This window comes from Theobroma umbraticum, unplaced genomic scaffold, assembly GCF_002168275.2.
Source record: "Theobroma umbraticum cultivar Fairchild unplaced genomic scaffold, ASM216827v3 scaffold_34.0, whole genome shotgun sequence".
Classification (NCBI taxonomy): Eukaryota; Viridiplantae; Streptophyta; class Magnoliopsida; order Malvales; family Malvaceae; genus Theobroma; species Theobroma umbraticum.
Window position 1 is genome coordinate 1,737,068 of NW_018397275.1, and position 25,323 is coordinate 1,762,390.

Here is a 25,323-nt window from a genome sequence, read left to right on the forward strand (position 1 = left end):
AGGAACAATGCTTTGATGCATAAGAATCTCATAATTATATCCTAATACAATTTCTTTGCAAGGCATATATAGTTCCATTGGCTTTATCTATATAAATACAAAAAGTAATTAAATCACAACTTATAGATAAAGAACTACTTCATAATTATTATAAATAATAAAATGTCATGCATGAATATCTCAAAATTGCAATTCCATACAATCACGGATTGGCTTGTAGAGCTTATACTAACATGCACCTCGTTTTTACTTTTAAGAGTTCTTGGGTCCAAATGGGATAGATTTTTCTCATTTCAAAAATAATTCTCAACTGGTTTCTACTTTTCGTGAATGGTCCTCTAGCCCATCTTATAAGAGGTGATGTGATAACTCTATTATATAGAGTTATTTTGAGTCATTTTGGGAGCTTAAGTAGCTAGATCTTTGAGATTTTAGGTTCGAATTTTAGCATTATAGGTATTTTTTTTAGTTAAGTTTGATTACTTGTTAAGTGATTAATTTAAGTTATTTTAGTTAAATTTTAAGTTATTTTATTTGAAATTACTTTAAGAGTAGTTATTGCTAATTTCTCTTATGACTTTTGTAGGAAATTGATGAAAAAGACTCATTTGATGAAAATCAGTGCAAGTATGGTGATAGCTTCATTCGTATATGTTTCAATATTTTGACCATATCTCTTTCAAAAAAACTCCAAATGAGGTGATTCTTAGACCAATAGAATTATAAGAAGAAGGGATACAATGTTTATGTTCACCAAGTTGCCCAGTTCTGATTGGATCATGGTCAAAATATTTGTCAAAGTCGGACCACTGCAGCAGTATGTAAAGACTGAACATGATGCGGTATTTGGAGCAATCTTTCAATACAGAAGTCCAATTGATGTGATTTTTGATCCATTGGAAAGTTAAGAGACAGGGATATAAATTTTTATGTTTACTACTTTGCCCAGTTCTTAACATATCAGGGTAAAACTCACGTTTGAAGTTGATAGACTGTCACAGCGCTGGGCGAACAAGGCTGCAGCTTGATGAAAGGAAGCACACATACAAAATTCCAGAGAGCTCAGCGCTGCAGCGCTGGAGAAGTAGCGCCGCGCAGCGCTGCGCGACTTTCCAAAAAATAAAGGACATTAACGGATTTCGAAAATTAGGTTATTTGGAGCCTATTTAAGGATCTTTTCGGATTTTGGAGAGAGGCGCAGCCATTCTGGAGATTTCAAGGGAGAGAATTGAGAGAGAATCAAGATCATAAATCTCTAACTATTAGAGAGAATCAAGAACCTTTGTGTTTTCTTATTTTCTTTGACTTGGATTCATGGCTAAATTTCTTTGGATATTGTCTTTATTAGATATTATGAGCTAATTTATTTTTCTAGGATTGCAATTGAACTCACATGTAATCTAGATTTTTAATCACTTTCTTACTTATTTTCAATGGGATTTGAATTGTTTATTCCAATTTGTTCTTAATGCTTTTAATTGCTTGGCCACCAACTAAATTGATCTAGAAACCTAAACAAACTTGGGAAGGGAGTTTAGTGTAGACTAAAATTGGGATAGCATATGATCATATTAATTGATTTGCGTATAGGATAGGGATATACCTATAGGCCATATGTAGCCAGATTAGAGCCTGAACTTAATGAGTTTGTTTTAATTTCAATTCACATAGGGATTAGTGTTTTGGTTAAAATAAATATTTTTTAAGATGAGTCGGAAGACCCTTATAAATAATTTAGGACTCTAGGTTAGCAATTCAAACCATTGAGATAAGTTAAGGAAGAGGTAAGATTTAGATGAAGTGTGAGGGATATTGTAATCCTAGGCTTGTTTGATTTGATTATTTATTTGAGTATTTATTATTTTGATTTTCTTATTTAATTCTGCTATAACTTAGTTTGATTTGATATTATTTTGATTTTGTTTGGATAAGATTAATTTGCAATAATTTTAGTACTTAGTAAACTTTTAGATCAATTCTCTGTGGGATCGATACTCTACTTGCTAATATACTATCTATTCGATACGTATACTTGCGTAGTAGAATTTTAACTGACATGATGTAGATACATTCCTTATTTTGCTCCTAAATTATCTTAAGATGGTACCCATTATGGCATACATCGTTGAAGTTAAGTAGATTTCTCTTCAATCTAATGCTTAGCAATGCATCCTTGATATGTAAGTTGGTGCCACTTGGTAGAACAACTGTGGCATTCCTGAAGCCATCAATAATATTAATGGGACTTGGTATTGTATAGACATTTTCCTTACGCATTATCACACTTGAGAAAAAGTGTTTGCTACAAAGTATGGTATGTGTTGTTGCACTATCAAGCAAATAGACATCTATTTTTTCTTGGCGGTTTCCATTTGCACTTTTATTGACAACTTCAAGTGTCAAGTATCATAAAAATATGCAAATTAGTAATGGGATTGAAAATTTCAAATAATAAATATGGGATCGATTTCATAATAATTTTATTAAATGATCATATTGTTCTTCCTTAGGAACAATCAACCAAGGGTAATATATTCTTAAAAGGAGAAAAAATGAGGAAACATTAAAGTCCTCAAATCCTAAGTTTGGACAGCCCTCCATCATTCTAATGCCTTATCCTGACTACTAAGGTTTTCGAAAAAATTAGAGACTTCCAAAGATGCTCTTGCTTTTACAAGAGTAGGGAAGTCATTTTAACGGAGGCATTGTTAGCTTCAAAGTTGGTCATAGCAGTAAAATTTTCAATGGTATGAGTCTTAACACGCTTGCTCTTATCCTTCAAGATTGCTTGGTATGGATTAGCAAAGCGTATGATAGATACATAACCAATGTCCAACCATGCCACAACGATGGTAGATACTCTCATCATGTTTCTTCATGAGTTTCTTGCCCTTACCATGATTCTGACCAAGGTTGGATTGTTGAAGGCAATTAAGTCTTCTACCACCCCTATGTGGGTTATGCCCTTGTTTGCATTCATGGCCCTTAAATCTGCCTGTACTTTTATTAGAGTTAGCATTTGCTTCTGGTAATACTTTCGAGCCAGTAGATTAAAGATCTTGGTTTTTGAGTAACAGTTCATTAGTTAGCTTTGTAGTCAGGAGGACAAAAATAAACTTTGAGTACATCTTAAATTGACACTAATGATATTACTACTGCAATACAATATTTGAAGCATGAAAGGTGGAAAAAGTTATCTCTAATAGCTTTGATTTAGTGAACTTAACACCGCATAACTCTAATTGAGAAACAATATAAAATAAGACTAACTTGTGTAGTCGGACTCTAATTTGAAGTCTTGCAACTTGACATATTGCTAGTCTTATTGTGCGTAAGGGAGAATAATTGTCTTGGTGTGACCATACCTCTCTTCCAACCTTATCTGCAGGATCTTAAAGTCTTAGAAAGATAAATATTGAGTCTTCAGACTCTCATACAAATGACAACGAATGAAGATAAGTGCATTCGCCTTATATTTGTTGTTTGCTTTCTCATCTATAATAATTGTATTAGAAAGACCTTGCCATTGGAGATGCATCTCCACATCAAGGCACCAGGATGGATAACTGTTTCCACTCACTTCCAAGATGTGGAACTTGGGATTTTTGATATTTGTCATAATTTTATGCATAAAAAATGGACCCATAAATTAATTATGACAACTATAAGGGTTTTTGGAGGCCCACTGCCGCTTTAGGGACAGGAATAATGCTTTAAGTTTGTTGTCAGCTTCAAGCCAATTGAACGATATACAAAATCAAAATCAAATTGGTTGATGAAGAACCAAGAAAATTACCTCCTCTTTTGGTGATCGTGTTGATAACGTGTTGTCAAAGAAATAATAAAAGGGAAAAGAAAAGAAAGATATTGAGAGAATGCTCTTTATGTATTACTGAAGTAATGCTTGGAATGAAAAATAACTGTGATACAAATAAGGTTAGGGTGATTCCTATTTATAGTTGAAGCCCTTTACATATCAATAGCTATCACAATCTCTTACTAAGATAATTTCTAAATTACATTATCTTCTTAATAAATCTCACATTATCACCTAGATGTTATCCACAAATATATAAATCTTAAAATATTTAGAATGTGGATAGTATATTTATCAATTTTCAAATTTACGTTAATTTAAATTGATCTATTGTGGTGTAATATATCCATATTCTATAATTAAATTAAAACCACATAATACATTTTAAGTAGTTGCTAAAACTAAATTAAAAGATTCACCCAATTTAAAGCCTTTAAAAGATCAATGATGTGTACACAGATAAAATAACCCAAAATGTAAAAGGTTTTTAAACTTAAAATGAACGAAAACTTGAATAAATTTAAAATAAATCCAATTTGAGTAAGATTCAAATTGATCTAAAACTATTAACATTTCTCTTTTTCTCATTTAAAATTTTTATTTGATTAAATAGCTAATAAATAAAACATAACAAACTGTCGATAGCAGATTGAATTTCAACTCAATCCAAAATAATTTTAAAAAATTTATTAATCTCAATTTAAATGTAAGTAAAAATTTAAAACAACTTAAAACAAAATCATTGAGATTTGAAAGCGATTCCAACTTAAAATGACATGAACTTTAATGATCACAAACGATCCAAGTTTAATATCATCTATCTTGACTTGATCAATTGCGACCACTTCTACAAGTTTTAAATTGTTTTATTTGAATATGTTGAAATGAGCTAATATAATTAAATTTTTATCATTTTTAAGAAAGGTTGATTACTTTCTTGAAGGTTTGGTTTGATATGCAGGGAAGTATTCCTTCCATCACAATGAAATTGTTGAGATCCTTTCAATTATTTTTTATCGTTAAATTTTCAATATGTTTTTTTCTATTTCCTTCCTCTCTTAATTGAATATGGAATTAATTAAATTGAGTTTGAGTGGGTAAGGTGTCCTTTATTTTTTAGGTACTCAACTTCGATACCGTTTAACCATTAATGTATTTAAACTTTATTAAAATTCAGATAAAATTGTAAAATATTATCCAAAAATGAACTTATAATACTATTAATTCAATCTCTAAATTTGTTAAACTCCTGACCATACAAGAATTTTTGTTTTTGTATATGATACTTGTTTAATAACCTGAACCCGAAACCTTAATAAAAAAAATTTTACATTACTTCATATACAATTTATTAAAAATTAAAACTTAAACCATGAAAAAATTTAAAATAACTCAAACACCAATAAAACAACATAAAAACTATATAAATATAGTATCAAACATCATATTCAACTGTAGTATATATTAAGTTAAGATCAAACATCATATAATCGAGTTTGAGATTAATGTATTCTAAAAGTGATACTTTAAACTTACATGAACCTGAATATTAAAAATCACACTCAAACTCATCCTATAATATAAGGTACCCGAAACCTATATTATTGAGTTGAATACTTACGGATATCCCTATAACAACAACCCATTTACATTCTTAAATTCTTAAATTGGGCCAAATTAGAGTTGAGTAACTCAACTGCACGTGTCATTATATTTTTGCTGGTGACATGGGTAAAACTTTGAAAAGAAGTGCTAAATTTACATTACCCAAAAATAGAAACCTTTATTTACCAAACCAACCAAATGCCAAAATCCCAAGCTACTATAAAAGGCCTCCTCTCCATGTTCTTCCCTGCTCTCAAAGCCCCTATATGTATTTATATAAATCCTTTCTATATTTTCTATTTTTTTTCTATTTTCTGTATTTTGCAATAAATAAAAAATAATTTTGATTTTCCATAGACAAACATTTACATTATTCTAGCATTTGAAAACATTTCCAGCATCATTGAAGAAAAGGAAAAATGGAACCCTACAATTAGGGTTTCCTCTCTATCCCCTTCTAATTAATTAACGAATAAAAGAAAAAATAGATTTTTATTGTCTTAAGTATCATAAATTCGGGCAAGAACTATTCTGTTTTAGTTCAGTTATGCAATATTGACACATTTTGTTAATATTAAGAAAAAAAAGTTTGGTCCTTTTCTTTTTTGTTCCCTTCATTTTGCAAAATTTGATCTAAAAGGATTAATTTAATAATTTTTTGTTGGGTTTTTGATTTTACTGTTGTTGTTGTCATCGTCGTTGTTGTTAATTTGGAGAAATGGAAAAGAGAAAGGCGGCCGCACCATTAGTGTGCCATGGGCATTCAAGACCGGTGGTTGATTTGTTCTACAGCCCCATCACCCCTGATGGCTTCTTTCTTATCAGTGCCAGTAAAGGTATGGCTCTTAAATTTTGATTGATTCCTAGCAATTTTAAATTTAGGTTTTCTTCAGAATGTTGTTTTAGTGATCATTTTGGTATAATCAGCTATGTATTTGAACCCAGTGACACGAATGCTGGATTGGGTTTGGATTTTTCTTTTGAATTACTCTGTTTTGGATCATATGGTTTTTACTTTTGAATTTATTATTTAATGTTTTGAACTGGGTTTTCTTTGATTAGATATGCTGTGATCATTTTACTGTCATTAGATTGAATTGCAAATTCTTAAGTAGTCCTGTAGTTATGTGAATACTAATACGGTGGTACAGTCTTGAAGTAGGATTATGTTGAGTTAGCGTTTAGCTAATGTTTTGTTGCAAGGAACTGAAAGTTTTCTTTGTTCTATCACTTGAAATGGAATGATCATTTTGCAATCAGGTTTTTATGGGGCTTGTTTTCATATTTTTGTTTATCATTTCTTCGGCTGTAATCCATTTTTATAAGTTTTCTAGGTAGATCAATTCGGTAATATTGCTATGATAACATTTTCTAAATACTATTTTCTTGGAAGTGGATCACGATGAGTGTGTTTGCTTTTTGTGATGTGGATTTACTCTGTTCAACTGTTCTGTTTGTAAACTTATTTCTAATGATATATTGTAAATGCAGATTCCAGTCCAATGTTGAGAAATGGGGAGACTGGAGATTGGATTGGCACATTTGAAGGACACAAAGGTGCTGTATGGAGCTCCTGCCTGGATACCAATGCATTACGGGCTGCATCTGCTTCGGCTGATTTTTCTGCGTATGTAATTTTATTCAGAAAAAAATATCACTAATTCTTTTTTTTTTTGTTTGCTGTTCCACCTTTACAACACATTTTCCTTCTACGTTTGCATTTATATCTAGAAAAAGGGACCTCATCCTTGTGGGCTATCGGCGTCCTTTATCCCTCATTAACTAGTTGTGAGGGGAAGTATGTCAGTGAGCTTGAGTGTTGGCTTTACAAATTGTTTTTTTTCTTCAATATGTTGATTAAGTAAAAAGTAGAGCATGATTGCCATTGGAAGAATTAGTCTCTTTTTCTTTATGTAGTAACATTGATGTTTTCTGAGATGAAAACACACACACACACACATGCAGCATGAAAAATCTATGCTCCATGTGATTGGTTATGTCCGGTGTGTTAGAAATTTTTGTATTTGGTAAGCTCAGTTGATTCTTTTATGCTACTTGTATTAATGATTGAAAGATATCTGCTATAACCTTTTCTGGAGATCTCTTCTGAAATGGCATTATTACCAAAGTGCAATTACCATTCTAAGTATAGAAAATAAGGAATTATATATGAATGAAGCTTTTCTTCTTATTCTTTCTCTCTCCCTTGTAGTATAATTGTCAGTAATGATGGTAATTGAGATGTGTGATTTATTGTTTTCCTCCGATATTTCCAGGAAATTATGGGATGCATTGACCGGAGATGAATTGCACTCTTTTGAACACAAGCATATTGTTCGAGCATGTGCCTTTTCAGAGGTAGTGCTTAATTATTTTTCCATTGGAATATTTCTTTCTTTTTTTTTCTTTTATTATAACTATGGATCTGCATTTAATGCTTATGTAGTGCCCATTGTGGGCTAACAAGTATATCAGACTTGTTCCCCATGACCAACTTTATTTTGTGATAATATATAAGCGCTACCTTTTTCTTTGCTTTAGATCTTATTGCAAGAAGGTTGTGTTTCTTGTTGTTGTTGGACTAAAGTTGCAGAGTCTTTTAATGGGATTTTTTTTTTTATGGGACCGTCACATATTTTTAAATGTAGGTTTTATTTAATATATAATAGTGAGTTTAGATTGCAATTAACTTCTTGCCTCTTGCACTTACATTCCTGGTTCATTAATAAACTCTTCAGTGAGTTTAGATTGCAATTAATTTATCTGCAGCATCTGAGTAAATTATTATTTGTACAGGATACACACCTTCTAGTTACTGGTGGACTTGAGAAAATTCTTCGAATATTTGATTTGAATCGTCCAGATGCACCGCCAAGAGAAGTGGGTAATTCTCCTGGTTCAATTAGAACTGTTGCATGGCTCCACAGTGACCAGACCATCTTAAGTTCTTGTACTGATACTAGTGGTGTTAGGTATGATTTTGTTCAACTGATATGATTTCGTTTTCAAGTTAGGAGTTTGTTTTAGACAAGATATTTGATTTGTCACAAGTATCATATATATCTTGAAATAGTTTTGTCACTTGAGGATTTTGAGATAAGGTGTCTGATAGGTAGACTATTATCTGCATGTGTTCTCAGTAGTTTTAATGGATGCACATTGTTTCTTAAGTTTAAAAGTCAAGCATGGAAATTTTAGGGCACTTTGCATTTATGCATCCTTATTACAGAACATTCCTTGGGTTGAGTTTACTTAGCTGAAGAAAATGCTGGTCCCCCCATTCGGTGGTTGACTTTATAAATTGTTTTTAAGTAAGTTATAATTTTTCCCAGATACTTGATGGAATTTAGGAAAGTTAAGAACAAGAAAAAATGAGAGATCTCAGTTTAGGTTATTGACTTATTGATTAAGTATTCTATATATATATATATATATATATACACACACACACACACACATGTCTACCATATTGGATGGTTTTGGAGGTTTTATGAACCTTTGATGCATTAGTTTATTAAAAATTTAATAAAAGAAATTTGTGGTAAGACATCCATTTGTGCTCTGTCTTTATCTTTACTATAGCAGTGAGATGTTTTCTAATTGACTTCCTAAACCTTGTTACCTGTAAACTTAACTGTTTAGGTTGTGGGATTTAAGAAGTGGCAAAATTGTTCAAACACTTGAGACCAAATCACCTGTCACCAGTGCTGAAGTGAGTCAGGATGGTCGCTTTATAACCACTGCTGATGGATCTACTGTTAAGTTTTGGGATGCAAATCAGTAAGTTTTGAGGTGGACTACTTTTGCAGACTCTGTTTTTTTGACTCGATGGCTGTTGACATGTGTATTTGCTCTTATTAGTTTTGGATTGGTTAAAAGCTACTACATGCCATGCAATGTAGAATCAGCTTCATTGGAACCAAAGCACGGCAATAAGTTCATTGCTGGAGGAGAAGACATGTGGGTCCATGTGTTTGATTTCCATACTGGAGAAGAGATTGGTAGGTGCCCCTTGATATTGTGAGATGAGCAACAATATTGATGAAGACCTCAATAATAGCTAATGCGATCATTTTATCATTGTCTTTGAATGGCTGTCTAGCTTTTTGATACTTGGCAGTGTTTAGTTACTGCTGAATGCTGTTTATTTTAAATATTTAGATCTCATGTTCCGGTGCTGTTTGGGTGCTGTATGAAAGTGCATCATAATGTGTTCTTTAATACTCCATGTAACAAAAACTCGAATGATAGCTTTGCTGCAAGTAAAAAAAAAAACAATCTGAGAAATATAAAGGATAGATCCCATTAAAATACAGCGGTGGCCTGTGCTTATTAGTTTTTATGTAGTGTGTAGAACTGATTAGATGATGTTTCCTTATTGGTGTTTGTCATAGTGGTTAGAGTTCTAATCGTGTTGTGCTTTATTCGTGTAGGTTGCAACAAGGGTCACCATGGTCCTGTCCACTGTGTACGTTTCTCACCTGGAGGGGAATCCTACGCTTCGGGATCTGAAGATGGTACCATTAGAATATGGCAGATAGGCTCGGTGAATCATGAAGAGAATGATTCAGCTCCTCAAAATGGACCTAGTGGGAAAGTGAAGGCAGTGGTTGATGAGGTCACTCGTAAGATTGAGAGTGGCCTTCATATTGGCAGGGAAGGGAAAACTGGGGAGAGGGATAAGGCTACAGATGCGTGACATGGTCTTAAGTTTGTCGAGGGCATTTGACAAGTTTTTGTTTCAGCTTGCTTGTTGGGTTGTAGAATTGTGGGTGTCTTTTGTGCTCGTCCTGTCTATGGAAATAAAATGAATTTCCTTCCAAATTTCCTTGTATCTTTTTTTCTAGTTCAGTTTTCAATTTTTAAGAAATCTGTGAACCTTTTGTTTCCCATAATGTGGTCAATGCTGTTAAATCTCTAAGAAGTCGCAAAATCTCTATAGATTTCTAACAGATTTCCACTATTGATTCAGGGATTTGATGGCTGTATGAATAGAAACTAGATCTCTGATTTAGTTTGGGAATTTGGAATGTGGCTTTGGAAATGGGGGAGAAAATGGGTAATGTAGTCCCTAACTGAAGAAGTAAAGGCCTCATGGTTCCAAAGGAATACAGGTTTCTGAGGTTTATTTCCTGTGCTTTCTTTAAAAAGTGTGGTTTGTTACTTTGGTGAAAAGCCATTTGGTTAAAGCCTTTTTAATAATAACATTCTTGATTACTTCATTTGAGCATCAATGTTGAACCTACCATTGGATATTGTCAAGGCGGAATTAAGCCGTCTGCCTGTTAAGAATCTCCTGCCCCTGAGATGCTTTTCCAAGTTATGGTGCTCTCTAATTGACAGCCCTTATTGATCAAGCTCCATCTCCACCAGTACTCATTCAAGACAAGTTCCTATCTCCGCCTCATTCTCATACAAACCAGGAGTCACTAGGTAATATAATTCGACTGTATTATCCAATTGGTAGCGATTTAGATCTAGGTTGTGGTTTTATTGGTTTCATGTAGTGGCTTGCTTGCTTTGTATGATTTCAGTTTAGGATATATTTGCTTTATGGAATCCAGCAAGAAGAAAGCATTGAGTATTATCAAAACTTGCAGATGATTTTGGACTTTGCGATCTTGGATTCGGGTTTGGTTATGATGTTGTTAGTGATGACTACAAATTTAGTTTCTATAATAATCCAGTATATATATAGGTAAAGAAAATGACGCTGAAGAAATTGAAAGCCAATGCTTGGAGAAGGGTAAGGGACTTGTTAACTATTTGAATTTCAAGGTAATTTGATTCATTGCCGTTGATATTGGGAACCAGGAAGGAGAGGAGCTGCTGCTTCCTTACAAACAGATTGATAATAGATTTGTTTTGGGAGGATGGCTCCACATATGTTGCTGTCGGTTTTAATAACAATCAGAAGATGAAAGACTGAGGAGATATTATATATCAGTTTACTACCTCCCATGTCTCAAGTCCCAATGATAGGACTTGTTATGGGTGAGAGGGGTTCGATGTCAAGGATCCTGGCTGCAAAATTTGGGGAACTTCTCACTTTTGGTACACTTGAGGCAGGAGTAATATCAGCCCCTGGGCAACCAACCGTGAAGGAATTGTTGGATTTATACAATATGAGGCATATTGGACCTGATACCAAAGTACATGCTGTTATTGGAAATCCTATTGGTCACAGCAAAAGTCCTCACCTCTACAATGTAGCGTTTAGATCCACCAGTTTCAATGGAATATATCTACCTCTGTTGGTTGACAATGTCTCAAACTTTATCACCACTTATTCATCTTCTGATTTTGCTGGATACAGCTATACTATTCCTCACAAGGAGGGTGAACTTAAATGCTGTGAGGAGGTTGATCCCGTTGCCAAGTCAATAGGAGCAAATTAGTTGCATGATCAGGAGAACAACTGATGGCAAATTGATTGGTTACAATATTGACTACCTTGGACCTATCGATGCTATTGAAGAGGGATTAAGAGCATCCAGTGGTGCAACACCTGCATCTGGTTAATACTACATCTGTTGGAATGAAACCAAGAATTGATGAGACACAAGTATCCAAGGAAGCTTTGGAACACTACTCATTGGTCTTTGATGCCGTTTACACTACAAGTTAACCAGACTCCTAACAGAAGCACAGGAGTCTGGAGCCACTATCGTATATGGAACACAGATGTTCATCAATCAAGCATTGGTACAGTTCAAGATGTTCACTGGTTTGCCTAGTAAGACGAAGCCAATGATTGACCGAATTCAAAGAATTCTCTACCCCGAATCCTTTTTCTACTAATCTATGCATAGTCTTTGTTTCCATCTCATGATCTTTGTTTCATTTATCTATTGCAGCACCAAAACAACTCATTAGGGATGTCTTGGCAAGAAATACCTAACAAGGAGTTTGCTCAGTGAAACTCTTGTTGCAACTGGACCTAAGTTATCCCCTTATAACTAATTCTTTTCATTGTAGCTGTTGGCATGTTCTCTTATACTAATTCATTTCCATTTTATTTTTGAAAATCTTCAAATTTATCGGCCTCGAGCATCATGTTACTTGTTAGGCTGCTACAATGTATCAGTAGAGAGATCAAAACCATGGAAAAGGATTCATGTAGTCAAAGGCTGTGAAGCCCTTGTTCTTGGACAAGGTTTGTTGTTTTAGTTTGGTCATTTACTTACATGGTAGAATGAATCTGTTTTCATTTTGTGAGTCACAATGGTGACTGCATTGCATAAGATCTGCAAAAAAAAAAAAAAAACCAGATTTGCTTACTGGCATGATGGTGCACTTAACGTGCCTTTTTAGGTAGAGAGTCTCTACCAGTGGCTGCTGATTCCATGCAAGCAAAGGCAATACAATATTTAACAATTGCCATACTTTATTTTTGCTCTCATTTTCTTTCAACTGTGATGTAACAATTTGTAGCTCTTAAGTGACACTGCTCCGTATTGGAGTTGAGTTTCTCCACCCTGTGAGGAATATTCTCTCACTCTCTTTCTTTAATGGAACTTCTCATCTTCAAAAAATTGTATTTTCCTTAGTTTTTCTCTCTCTGTTGTCCTCTTCCTCTTGATATTTTTTTGACAACGAGTGCATTCACTTACAGAGTGATATGGATGGATGAAATGCACATTCACAAGTTAATCATAACCTAGAATTTGTTCATTTCACATGTTCAAGTTGATACAATTGTTGATATAATTGTACAAATTCAATAATTCTGTTAGAATATTATACAATGATTCCTTGTTTAGCTAATTAGACTATTATACTGTTAGTTAATTAGAGTTAGATTATGAATAAGATTAACCCTATATATATGCCACATTCACTCTTGTAATAATATATAATTTCGAAATACAATATCTCTTTGTGTAACATTGTATTAGAGCCACCCTAGGTGTCACGTTGACAACTCTTATTTCATGTGCCAATCGCCCATGTATTAATGTCTTCGACCCATCAACTTATTTCGACACGTTAGTTGCCACATCATTTGTTTGTCAACTGTCTGTGACGTGTTGTAATCTGCTACATGCTCTATCATGTAATCTATCACATGTTTTGTCTCATACTCTGTCACACATTTTGTTGTATATTTTATCGGGTGTTTTATCATATCTACACTTTTGTAAGTTTCCAAGTCAATTGCAATTGCTTGATGAAAAAGAACTACAATCTGTGGGTCTAAGATTGGATGCAACTTGGGATCATCATGCAGCTACTAATTGGTTTCAAGATTTAATTTGACTTGATTTCCAAACTCAAGTTGGCATTTAGGATACCACCTTGAGTTTAGAGATAATTGTACAAATTCGATATTTTAATAATAAAGTTAGAATACAGTATTGCTGGTTCGCTAGTTAACTAATTAGATTACAATACTATTAATTAGTTTTGAGTTAGATTATGAATATAATTAGAGTTGTCACCTCTCTTAACAATACATAATTTTGAAATATAAAATTTCTCTGTTGCAATAATGGTTACACTACAAATTGATATAATAAGCTTATATAGTTACGTTACATTCATTACAACATCATGAAAATCTCTTTTGGCAAGTTGGCAAAGTGACTTGATTGATACTACCAATAACAGAGCATGCGAAACTTATTTGTCATTGCTTTGTTTATTTTAACATTTTTAACTTCTTTTACTTGGCAGGAAGCAGTATTTGTTGCACTAATCCCTTGGCACGAAACAACATGGAAAGGTCATAAATGAAACAGAACAAGAATAAAAGTCAATAATCTGAGAGTTGCTGAAAGCAAAGCTCATATTCATTCTTGCACTAGGAACTCTTGAGTTTGAAAATCACCTAATCAATTAGTATGATAGGATTTTCATAACCATTCTTTCTAGGAGAGCACCCTTCTATTATTTTGTTTATGCTTACACCAAATTTCTCACTGCTTCACAGCCTTGAGATTGAATCCAACTCATTGATCTCCCTTGCCATTGAAATTATCTTAAAGTCTCCAAAAATTACTATTGTTTATAAATATTGATTGTCATAATGTGTGAGTTTTAAAATTCAACTGGTTGATGTTAAGAGGAGTGATCATAATTTTTTTTTTTTATTTAGGTGAGATTGACCAGTTAAGAGGAATTTATTTTTTTTAATGAGATCCTAAATTTGATTTAGGTTCATTAAAAGAATAGGTTTCAGTCTATGGAAGAGGCTAAGTTCAGGAGTATAATTATGTATGAAAAAAGTATTAGTACTCTCATAATGCTCATTAAATTGGTATATAATTAATCATATATTATTTGTTATCCCTTTCAAACAAATTTTAGTTCAATATTCAATTTTATTTCTTTTTCTTATTTTCTATTTTATTATTTTCATTATTTTCCTTCATCTTACTTTTTTTTTAATAATAAAAAAAACTCTTTGATATTGAAATATTGCTTGAAGACTCCAACACTTATGACAGAATTTTAAAAAATCTCTCACTTGTAAATTTTAAGAAGTTATCATTTATGACTTTCTCGAAATTTCATCATTGAAGAATTTTTATATATTTTCTTTTAACTTAAATTAAATATTTATGACACTTAAACATGAATATTGTGGTTCTATTCCTAATTCACTTTATGTTTTTATTTATTATTATTTCATGTTTGTGATAATTATTAAATAGTAATTTTTTTTTGTAAAAATAATTTATGAGATTATCCCCAACACTTAAGGCAAGGTCCCATAATTAGTTCCATCTAAAATATTTAAAGAAGTTATTATTTGTAACCTTTCTTAAAAATTCCATTTAAAAAATTTACGTTTAAAGAGTTATGAATTTTTATTGATTAAGGTTTATTTTCCTTATAATTAAAACTTATTTCATCTTATTCAATTTCCATTATTTATTATTTTTATGTTTGAGATAATTATTTAAAAATAAATCTTTTCTGAAAAATCAATTTATGAGATTAACTCCAACACTTATGATAAAGTCTCATAATTATTTTTGACTAAATACGTAAATAAGTTCTTAAACAATATCAAAAAATTCAATTAACCCCTAATTTTTTATTACTTTTAATTAAACTTTCAAGTTTTTATTTTAAATCAAATAATCCTTACTCACTAATTGTCACCACAACATTTTGAGACTTTAGTTGCACTTAAATTAATGCATTTAAATATTTTTAACTAACACTTAAATAATTTCATTTGACAACACTAACAGATTGTATTTTGTTGGTGGTAGCTGAAGGGTTGAAAAAAAAAATCATTTTCTATTCATTCAAGTATTTTTGTTGATTTTTGCCCAAACATTTATGTATGCTCTTTCCCCCAATTTTGAATCCTCATCCTTTTGTCACCAAAAAAAGATTTGAATTTCTAATTTCTTTGATTCATAGCAACAAAATCATCTGACTCCCCCTCTTTTCAAATAACAATTTCCTAAAACCTCTCAGAAATTTCATCTACCTCCAAGTTTTTCCCAATCGCTTCTCTCTTTCTCACTCTAGGGTTTTTGAATTTGAGAGAAATTTCATTGTGACTGAATGTGAAGATAGAGGCTCATGGAATCGGTACAAGGTGGCACTAGATGCAGAGGAAGGACGACATGGTGAAAAACTCCCATTTCATTTAGGCTGTTGGAGAATGGTTAATTGCCGTAAATCTTGTCGGTATGAAGTTTTTTTTTTTTCCTTTTTTGTGTTTAATTTGGTTTTGCTGAATATGTTCAATAATTTTGTATTCCGTTCAGTTTGCTGATTATCAGTTTGCTGAATAGGTTTATGAAATCTTGTCTCCCTTTATGAGTATGCTCAAGCCAGTTTACTGATTTCTTGTTTCCTTATTTTAGCTCAACATACTATATGAATAATATTATTGTTCATTTTGTTGGGTGATGGGTATTATAAGTATTAACTTATGAATTGGTTACACAGTCATATAGTTTTCTATTAAAAGTTCTAAGTTTCTATCAATTTTCATTTGTGTTATGTTCAGAACACAAAGTTAGGTGAATTTGAATTCAATCTAGTATATAAATGATGAAGACAAAGACAAGAATTATTCAAAAATGATCATAAGCTTGAGAACTTCTCGTTTGATACTGTTGACAAAGATGCTGCCCTCAAGGTCACTGATTTTGGATTGTTTGTTTTTTACAAGCCAGGTTTATTCTTTTAAATTTTTTCCCGTCAGATTATTTCTCACTGGTTCTTGCTATGCTATGGACTTTCTTTGTGGGGCAAGGGTTGGCTTTTTGATTTGGCATGTCTAGAAATGACGTGGGACTATATAGATTTTATTCTATTAAATATAAATTTTATTCTTTTTGGTTTGGTTTATTCTTTTAAATATAGATTTTATGTGTTTTTCTAATTCTCTAGAACTTAACTTTATAGGCAAATGATGCGGTATTTCTTGCTTTCACAAATTTAAGACCCTCTAAGGATATAAGTACTAGCTCATTTGCCTCACTTGACCAGGTAATTAAACTGTTTAATATAGATTTGGGTTCAAGTTTTCTGAAATCTTAGATTCATAGCATAGACTCATCATCTTTCCTTCCACATAATTATTTTAGTTCTTTGTTTTATGTCTTGCTTCTATTCTTTTAATTAGGCAGAAAATAATTATAATAAGTGAAAACTAAAAATAAGTTATTCTATAAATATAAGTTAATCTGTTGTTCCAATAAAAGCTAATGTTGAACTATATGTTAACTTTTGCCTTTTACTGTTTTCAATGTTTAGTAGTTATTGTTTTTAGGGGATGAATATGAATAGTTTTCAATTTGAATACTCTGCCTTGTGCTTTTTGCTATTGTTTTAATGCTAGTTATTTTTTATAATGCTGTTATATGTTTCTGTCCTGTATTATGTAGAATTATCGTAAGTAGACTTACTTTTCAATAATCTTTTTTTTTAATGAATTTGGATAGTTCTATAAAGATGATAGTTAAGAGTTGGATGTGTTGCTCTAGATTGAGTAAGGGATACATAGATGGAGTTAAGCAATTTCTTGATTGTGCATTTACAAATGAGGTTTCTTAGGCTAGCAACTTCAACAATAAGTGACCAACCATCAACTTCTTAACAAATGGTATCTTTTATTGCAACTATTTTTTATTTTCTTTCGATTCCCAAGTTTCTTTACTTATAATAATTTGCATTTTAATGAATCATCATTGATCGGTTGTCAAGAAATCGAAAAAGTAATCAAACACCAAATATTTGATAATATATTTCTAAATCAGATATGTAAGGTTAGTAACTTACAATCACTTTAAGAGTTTTTACAATTTTGAGGTTCTAATTTGTAATATGATTCAAGATTTATGATTTGTGATGTCATTTTTATTTTTCTTAGATGGTGGAAGTTAATGTTTCTTAACTTCTCTTTGAAGAAAACAGGCACAACTTCGAACAAATGAGCCTAGCAAGATACTTGGAAGAATTGATTCCAAATGCTATTGTTGATGAATTTTGTAAGTCATTTAATGGTATTTGGCTCTTGAATATAGTATTACCTTTTAATTTTAGGCTATCTAGCTACAATGCTATTCATTATGATATGGTTCCATCCAAATTTCTTTGACATTTGCTACAAATGTTGAAATGTTGCTGCTACTTTAGCCAATGTTGTGTTTTTTACTGCATTACTTACAATTGGAACTTTGAGTTACTGGATAGCATAGCATCACTATGCTCTTATCTTTTGGAACTTTGTTGTACCGGTTATTTATATTTTTTGTTTCCAAGTGAGAATCACTAGTATATATTATAAGTTTTCTTGCAAATGAGGAAAAATAAATTTTGTTAGTTGGTGAATGAGTATGGAGGATTGCTTGCATTTTAGTATGCTTTGTCTCATATTACACTATGAACTGCTTGCAAATTAATATTATCTTGCAAATTAATCTTTGTTGGGAACTACAATGGTAGATGGTTGGGAGAATGGACAAACAAACATTTACAGAAAGGAATTGGAGAGAAGAAGAGAGAGAGAGATTACTAAAGCTACCTGTTGATGTTGGAGACTAGAATTAGTTGATCATTCTTAATGAAATCTCATATTATATACATTGTAAAGACCTTTATATTTGAGGCATTAGTTGCTGCAATTGGATTGTATGATTTGTGAACATCATAAAACTTGTTGTAATTTGATTTTATGATTTGTAACCTTTATATTGGGAGGTTTATGTGTTTCTATCTTATACTTTTTAGCTGCACATTTTATATGCTACTATATAATTTAAGATTGCAGTCATATAGTCAAGGGCTACATATTAATTTTGTTGTTGAATCTCATAAAAATGTGCAGCCATACTTTTTCATACATTGGCTAAGGTTGTACTTTTTTTAAGCGCAACCTGAATTTAGGTGGTGTTTGGTACTTTACAATGCAATGTGATTACAGGTAATGTGATTACAGGTAATGTGATTACAAATAATGTGATTGCAGAGAAAATAATATTACAGTGTTTGATATACAAGCAAAATAATGATTAAAATGTAGCGTTTGGTTTAAAAGTATTTTGCTGAGAATGTTATCTTAATTTTTAAAATTACCCATAGTTATTAAAATACAAGTTCAATATATTTATATTTTTTATTATTAATTTTTATATAATATCATCTCTTAAATATATTTTTAATGTCATATATTTTATTTTTATTTTTAATATATTTTTTTATATTATATATTTTATTTTCATTTTAATATATTTTTTATATTATATATTTTATTTTAATTTCTTTTACTTATATTATACAAATTTTAATTTTTATATTATATTATATTATATTTTTATATTATATATTTTATTTTAATAATTTTTATTTTAATTATAACATTAAAAAAATATTTTTAATAAGATAATAAAGTTAAAGGGTAAAAATGTCTTGAAGAACATTGTAGAGTGTAACGTAATGTGATTGTATTGGTTTTGCACTGCAATCACATTATATTCCTTGGTTGGAGTGTGATTGTATTGCAATTTTATATTGCAGTGGTCTGTTACAAAACAAACACTACAATGTAATTTAATTGGGCATATTGTAAGGAATGTGCTCTTACTTCTTTCATATCAAACACTACCTTAAGGTTGCATATTTTTTATCTATGGCTGTAATGTTTTTTTTTTTTTGTAGCTAAAGGTTAAAAATGTTATAGTGTGTTTACTAATTTTCGTTAGTCAATGGCACTGTTAGCACTTTTATATCACGTCATTTACCATGTGACAGGTTAAAGTATTATTTTGATAAAATCATTGTCACGTAGTAAATGACATGACATTAAATGTTGCTGAATAGGAATTATGTTTTCCCTTTTTACCCCACCATATTGTAACGCCTTTGACTTTTAACAAGAAACTAAGCATGCAAAACTTGCTTGGTGAGCTTAGGCAATTTTATGCGTTTGAGATTGATGGTGATACATGTATACATGCATATATAGATACCTAAACCCGAGGGCCATGACCGGCGCAAGAGCCTAGTAGCCAAGCCCATTAGACTTGAGCAAGCCTTAGTTTTCAAAACCATGCAACACATAGCCAAGGGATGCTATTTCTTGTATTCATCAATAGAATTTAAATTCAACACATCAGACAGTCCCTGGCACAACTCATACATTTATGATAAGGTCACCCATTTACCATTCAAGACGGGTTCGTACATAACAAACGTTAATACACAATATCACATGGCACTTAGTGCCTATATTATCCGAAATACATTATTTTCTAAACTTTAATATTTCAAGTGCAGAAGCTAATGTAGACTTGACCCAATGGAGTGAACAAAACGAGAACTTACAGAATGCCAAAACTGATTTGTCAATAGACAACTTTTGCCACATTTTGTCCAGTGGCCTATTTATCTGCACATGGTACCAAATAGGTGAGTATTATAATGCTCAGTGAATGGTGCACATAACCAGAATATTATATTCTTATAGGGAACTTACAATAAATGATGTACTGCCAGTACATCAATATAAACTAACTAAAATCTCCAAATAAGGGGCATATCATTTTCCCTAAGGTTTCCCATATTCAACTCACATATAACTCTGTTTATCCTTAAAGCCACTCGCATCATTTTTCAAGGCACGCTCTAGTTGCCACTTTACATATTAATAGTCTTTTTGCTGAAGCTCTAGAACAAATGTCAAGATATATTAAATTTTTGAAACACATCCAGTTTAAAAAGAGGAAATTGGGTGAGTTTGAAATTGTTGCACTTACTGAAGAGTGCAATGCCATCATTCAGAATAAGCTTCCACCAAAGGTTAAAGATCCAGGTGGTTTTGCTATTCCTTGCACTATTTGTGCTTATTGTTTTGCTAAAACTTTATGTAATTTGTGTAACACCTCGTATCCTCGTATAGGAGCCAATACGAGCTTAGCGACATGACGGAGGGTCGATGTATGTAAATTTAAGCACGAAAGAGCATTGATTGGCGAAATGGATATTTCGAAATAAAATATTTCACACGTGAGGGGATGATAATTAAATAATAATATCTTTATCAAAGATGAATTAGTGAGTTAAAAAAAATAATTTAGAACTAAATCAGGACAAGTGAGACATTTTGGGACCCGAGGAGTCAAATGGAGGATTTTGAAATAAAATAAAATTTTATTAATAAAATAATATAAAAATATTAATATTTTATCTGTGATTGAAATTAGACATGAATAAGGAGTATATGACTAATCTAAGTGGGGGAGAAGAATTAAGAACAAATTTTGAAGAAAACGACATAAGTGGGGCCCACGTGCTTTTATTTAATAAAGCAATAGTGAGTAAGTATATATTTAAATATTATGGTAACATTTTGGTGAAGTGTAAATTTGATATTTTAATTGTACATGTGTAAGGAAAGAAAGATAGAAGAAAATTGGAATTTAAAAGAAATGATTGAAGGACCAAATTGCAAGAATGAAAAGTTTGGTGGGACAAAAGGGTAAATAAGGAAAAGTTTGAGGAGCTATTTGTAATTACAATATTTACAGCTAAATGGAAGTTAAATAATCAAGGAAAGTTAGATTATGTAAGATAATAAGATGTGTATGTAAAATTTACTATTACATAAAAATGATAGCATGCAAAAAAGAGAAAATTAGTGGGGACCATGTAGGGCTCCCATCATGTAAAGTAAAAAAGAAGGATAAGCTCAAACTTGTTGCATGTAAAGGGATTGGTGCATTAGGTGACCAAATGAGAAGGAAAACATAGATACATGTGTTTTGAATAGGTTGATGAGTGACTCAATAAAATATAGAATAAAGTTTGTGCATGAAATGTGATTCTAGGAATAAGGTTGTGAATGTAATAAATAATAAGGGAGATTAAATCGGAGAATGTAGTGGCGGATGGAGAGTGTAGTGAGGATGGACATTGGACCAATGGACAAGGGAGGAAATTGGTGCATGAAGCACCATTGGATGGCAAGGTGGCCAAATGAAATAGGAAGAATAAGAATGCATGTATTTTGATTGGTTTATGAGAGTGGCCGAATGAAACTAAAGGAAAAAACCTTGTGCATGAAATGTGATTGGTCTAATGGGTGGTTATACAAATGTTAAGTTTAAGAGAGAAAGAGAAGGTGACAAAGACTTTGGGGAGACTTGAGGGCTGGTCATTTGGAGAAGAAAAGAGAGGAAAGGAAGCTTGAAAGGATCCCACTTGAGAGGAAGAAATAAAAAGAAAGAATAGAAAGAAAGGAAGGAAAGGCTCAGTTTGCACTATATCAAGAGAAATTGTGAAGTCTCCTACTTCATCTTGTAGCCTTGTGCTATTCTAGCAACCAAGGAGTCTCCAACACTTAAAAGAAGAAGCCATGGAGTGTGGATGGATGTGTAAAGGTCGGTTTTGCAATTTAAGCAAAGAAAGGTAAGGATTTTGGTTTTAGTTTGATTAATCTTTGTAAATGGGTTGATGACTAAGAAGGATGTCTTATGGCAGCAAAGATTGGCTTGATTGGAGAAAGTTTGGTGACATGCAAACCATTCAAAGCCGTGGATGCATGGTGAATGCCAAGTGAAAGGAAAGTGGTAAGCTTAACATTATGTTTTGAGGCCTACGGTTAGTTGGATATTGTGAGAACTGATTGTGCAAATGTTGGCAGCTTGGTGAGTGGAACATTGGAAGCACATTGAGGTTGCATGCAAGGTCAAATCCACCACAAAGGTAAGGCATGCAATGTGTAGTGTTTATGTGATGTCTTGGGTACGGCTAGAAAGCAATTATGTTAGTTGAAAGCTTGGAAAAATGTAATGTGTGGATATGTGTTGTTATGAAAGATTTAAAATGTTGAGAATGTTGATAAAACATGATTTGACATTGATGTTATGTTCAGTGGCAGCATACAAAGTAAATAGTGGTGCATATAAGCTTAGAGGATGCTTGGTGAAATTAGATTTATAGTTGATGCCGTATGCATGATTAATGGTATGAAAACAATAGGTTGAGAATGATAATATCATTAGAAAATATTGATGTGAGCGTGGAAGTCATAAACAAATTGTTGAAATTATGTAAATCAAAATCTACATTAAGGATTAAGTGTAAATGGTTATATTTTAAGTGCAAATAATAAGTGTAGAATATATTGGCAGTAAGTTTTGTTAATGGTATTAAATTGAAATGATGTTACGAAGTTGGCAAGCAAAGGTTATTGTTACAAGCACAAAGTGAGTATTCGAGGAAATATCAGTGGCGAAGTAATATCCTGCCATCGTGAGGTGAGTAGGGGGTTCCTATTTTAAAATCTTCGTACTGCATATTGATTTATGTTAATAAATGTTGTTGGTTTTCTTAAGTGCAATTGTGGACAGCATAAGCTAGTAGAAACCATAGGAAATTATGGATGCAAGTGTTTTGAAAGTGTTTTGGATATATCTATAGATAAGCTATATATGTAAAGAGTTTTAGAAACTAGGAAACAAGCCTTTTTACAATGTTTGCCTCAAAATTCATGCCTTGTATTTTTGTGTGTTATGTATAGCCAAATGCATTTGTTAAATGGTTTAAAATGCAAGTTTTGAGCACTAATTTTATTTCGATCTTTGTACAAGTGTTTACACCATGCTATTTACTGTGGAAGGCAATTTGAAAGGTTATCGAACTTTAATTACAAACGATTTAAAGGAAAAAGCTTGAAAAACTTGATTTGGTTTTGAAAAAAAAAGTTTTGACAAACCGAGAGCATCGAGAATAAGTCGAATATCACATTAGGATAGTGCAAATGAGCTCTAGCTAAAGAACTTTTGGGTCATCGACGGGCTGTTAGACTTGGCTAGGGCCATGGTTTGTGATTATACGTGGCAAGGCCAAGGGTTAATATATGTGGCTAGGCCACAAGTTGTGATACGTGGTTGCAATCGCTTGATTTCTTCGATGTAAGCCAACATCGTTGAGACTGCCATGGATGTGGGGATCCGGTGGAGTAGAGCTTCTGGATGTTATTACGTGAAAGTGGGTCCATGGGTTATTACGATGCTTACCTATTCAAGAGTCTTGTGAGTTTTTCAACATATACTCTTTTGTATGGTGGAGAGTTAAGAATTCTTTGCAACTCCTCTTGTTTGAATAAAAGCTTTCAACCTTTACTTGACGATCACAAGTTGGTTTATGTGGCAGTACACATTGATTTCTTTACATGCCATACATTTTTGGGAGCATGCATACTTTTATACTGTTATTCTTATTTTGATGGCAAGTGTTGTTTTTAATGATAGAACCCTGTCTTGCTACACTTGTTTTTGGCACCGTTTTTTCAAGTGAAAATTACATTATGATTTTACGACATTATTTTTTTATAAGGCACAAATATCCTACTTGTGATTTGGTTACTTAAGATTATGATTTGATATTCCAATTTTATTATTCGACTTATCTACTTTATGCTAATTTCTTATCTATGCCCTGCTCACAGAGCCGATAATCACTGAGTTTGAGACTCACTCCCTTATTTCCCTTTCTACACATAGTGATCAGCCTAACATTCATTCATCGACATTTTCAATCCACCACGAATAGTTAAAGGTATCTCACAGCACCATATTCTGAGTTGCTTTACTGCTAAAGGTCGAGTCATCTTAGTATAATTTGTTATAGAATTAGACATTATTGTCAATACGAATGTATATTTAGAGATTTTAAACCTTGATGTATCATTTTTACGACTATGTGGAATAAAGGTTTAGTCAATTTATAAAGACTATTGTTTCAAATCATATTACAAAGGCCTAGTCGAATCAAAGCATTTATATGGAATGGTGGAACGAGTATAGAAGTAATAAGAGTTCTTAATAAGGGTTGTTCAACGCTTGGTGGTTACTTCCGAAAGCCTCGGATATCGATAACGATCCGGGAGCGGTCGTTACAATTTGGGTGCAAGTATAAATTTGATGCCATTGTCCATTTATAAAAAAATGGGTTTGGAAGATATTAAGCCAACTCTGTGACATTACAACTCTATGATATTTTGGTAAAAGTTGGTAAGTTTATTTTTCCAGTAGATTTTATTATTCTTGATATGGAAGAAGATAGTAAAATACCGATCATTCTTGGGAGACCATTCTTAAGAACTGCTCCAGCTCTAATTGATGTGGGAAAATGTGAGCTTACTTTAAGTGTTGAAGATCAACAGGTACCATTTAGTAGTTTTAAAGCTTTAAAATTTTCCAATGAACATGATAAATGATTTTTAATTAATGTAGTGGATGGCATAATTAATAATATGTTTATAAGGAATCATCATGATCCATTGGAAACTTCTTTGAATTCTTCATGTGCTATTATTGATGAAAAAGGTCTTGAATATGCTAACCATCTTAATGCCCTATCACGTCTTTCAAAATCTCAATTTCAGTCTTTAGAATTATCAATTACAACTTCACCAATCAAGCCTT

General features: G+C 32.1%; 1 protein-coding gene, 1 long non-coding RNA gene and 1 pseudogene across 5 annotated transcripts; all 3 read left to right on the plus strand.

Moving 5' to 3' along the window:
• Nucleotides 1-5,658: 5,658 nt before the first annotated feature.
• On the plus strand, nucleotides 5,659-10,639 carry LOC110427455 (Transducin/WD40 repeat-like superfamily protein). The gene is made up of 7 exons (XM_021442991.2): nucleotides 5,659-6,258; nucleotides 6,914-7,049; nucleotides 7,699-7,780; nucleotides 8,219-8,394; nucleotides 9,065-9,202; nucleotides 9,284-9,423; nucleotides 9,856-10,639. Exons 1-7 carry the CDS (start codon nucleotides 6,141-6,143, stop codon nucleotides 10,119-10,121), a joined length of 1,056 nt encoding a protein of 351 aa, XP_021298666.1. The 5' UTR covers nucleotides 5,659-6,140; the 3' UTR covers nucleotides 10,122-10,639.
• Nucleotides 10,640-10,785: 146 nt separating this feature from the next.
• On the plus strand, nucleotides 10,786-14,200 carry LOC110427456 (bifunctional 3-dehydroquinate dehydratase/shikimate dehydrogenase, chloroplastic pseudogene; annotated as a pseudogene). Its single transcript, XR_016352056.1, has 2 exons — nucleotides 10,786-12,578; nucleotides 14,099-14,200. The product of XR_016352056.1 is annotated as a bifunctional 3-dehydroquinate dehydratase/shikimate dehydrogenase, chloroplastic pseudogene (transcript).
• A 1,411-nt stretch (nucleotides 14,201-15,611) lies between these two features.
• On the plus strand, nucleotides 15,612-18,615 carry LOC110427436 (uncharacterized). 3 transcript variants are annotated; one of them, XR_002446271.1, is made up of 4 exons: nucleotides 15,612-16,072; nucleotides 16,799-16,882; nucleotides 17,766-17,883; nucleotides 18,341-18,615. It is a non-coding gene; the product is annotated as an uncharacterized LOC110427436 (long non-coding RNA). The 3 variants fall into 3 exon arrangements; XR_002446272.1 differs by having other exon boundaries at nucleotides 17,803-17,883; XR_002446270.1 differs by having other exon boundaries at nucleotides 17,810-17,883.
• The last annotated feature ends 6,708 nt before the right edge of the window (nucleotides 18,616-25,323 follow it).

Bases quoted from the DNA above. Each gene is read 5' to 3' on its own strand.
- LOC110427455 (XM_021442991.2), top strand. From the start codon at position 6,141: ATGGAAAAGAGAAAGGCGGCCGCACCATTAGTGTGCCATGGGCATTCA. The intron at 8,395-9,064 runs GTATGATTTTGT...TTAACTGTTTAG, and splicing joins ACTGATACTAGTGGTGTTAG to GTTGTGGGATTTAAGAAGTG. The intron at 9,424-9,855 runs GTAGGTGCCCCT...TTATTCGTGTAG, and splicing joins CCATACTGGAGAAGAGATTG to GTTGCAACAAGGGTCACCAT.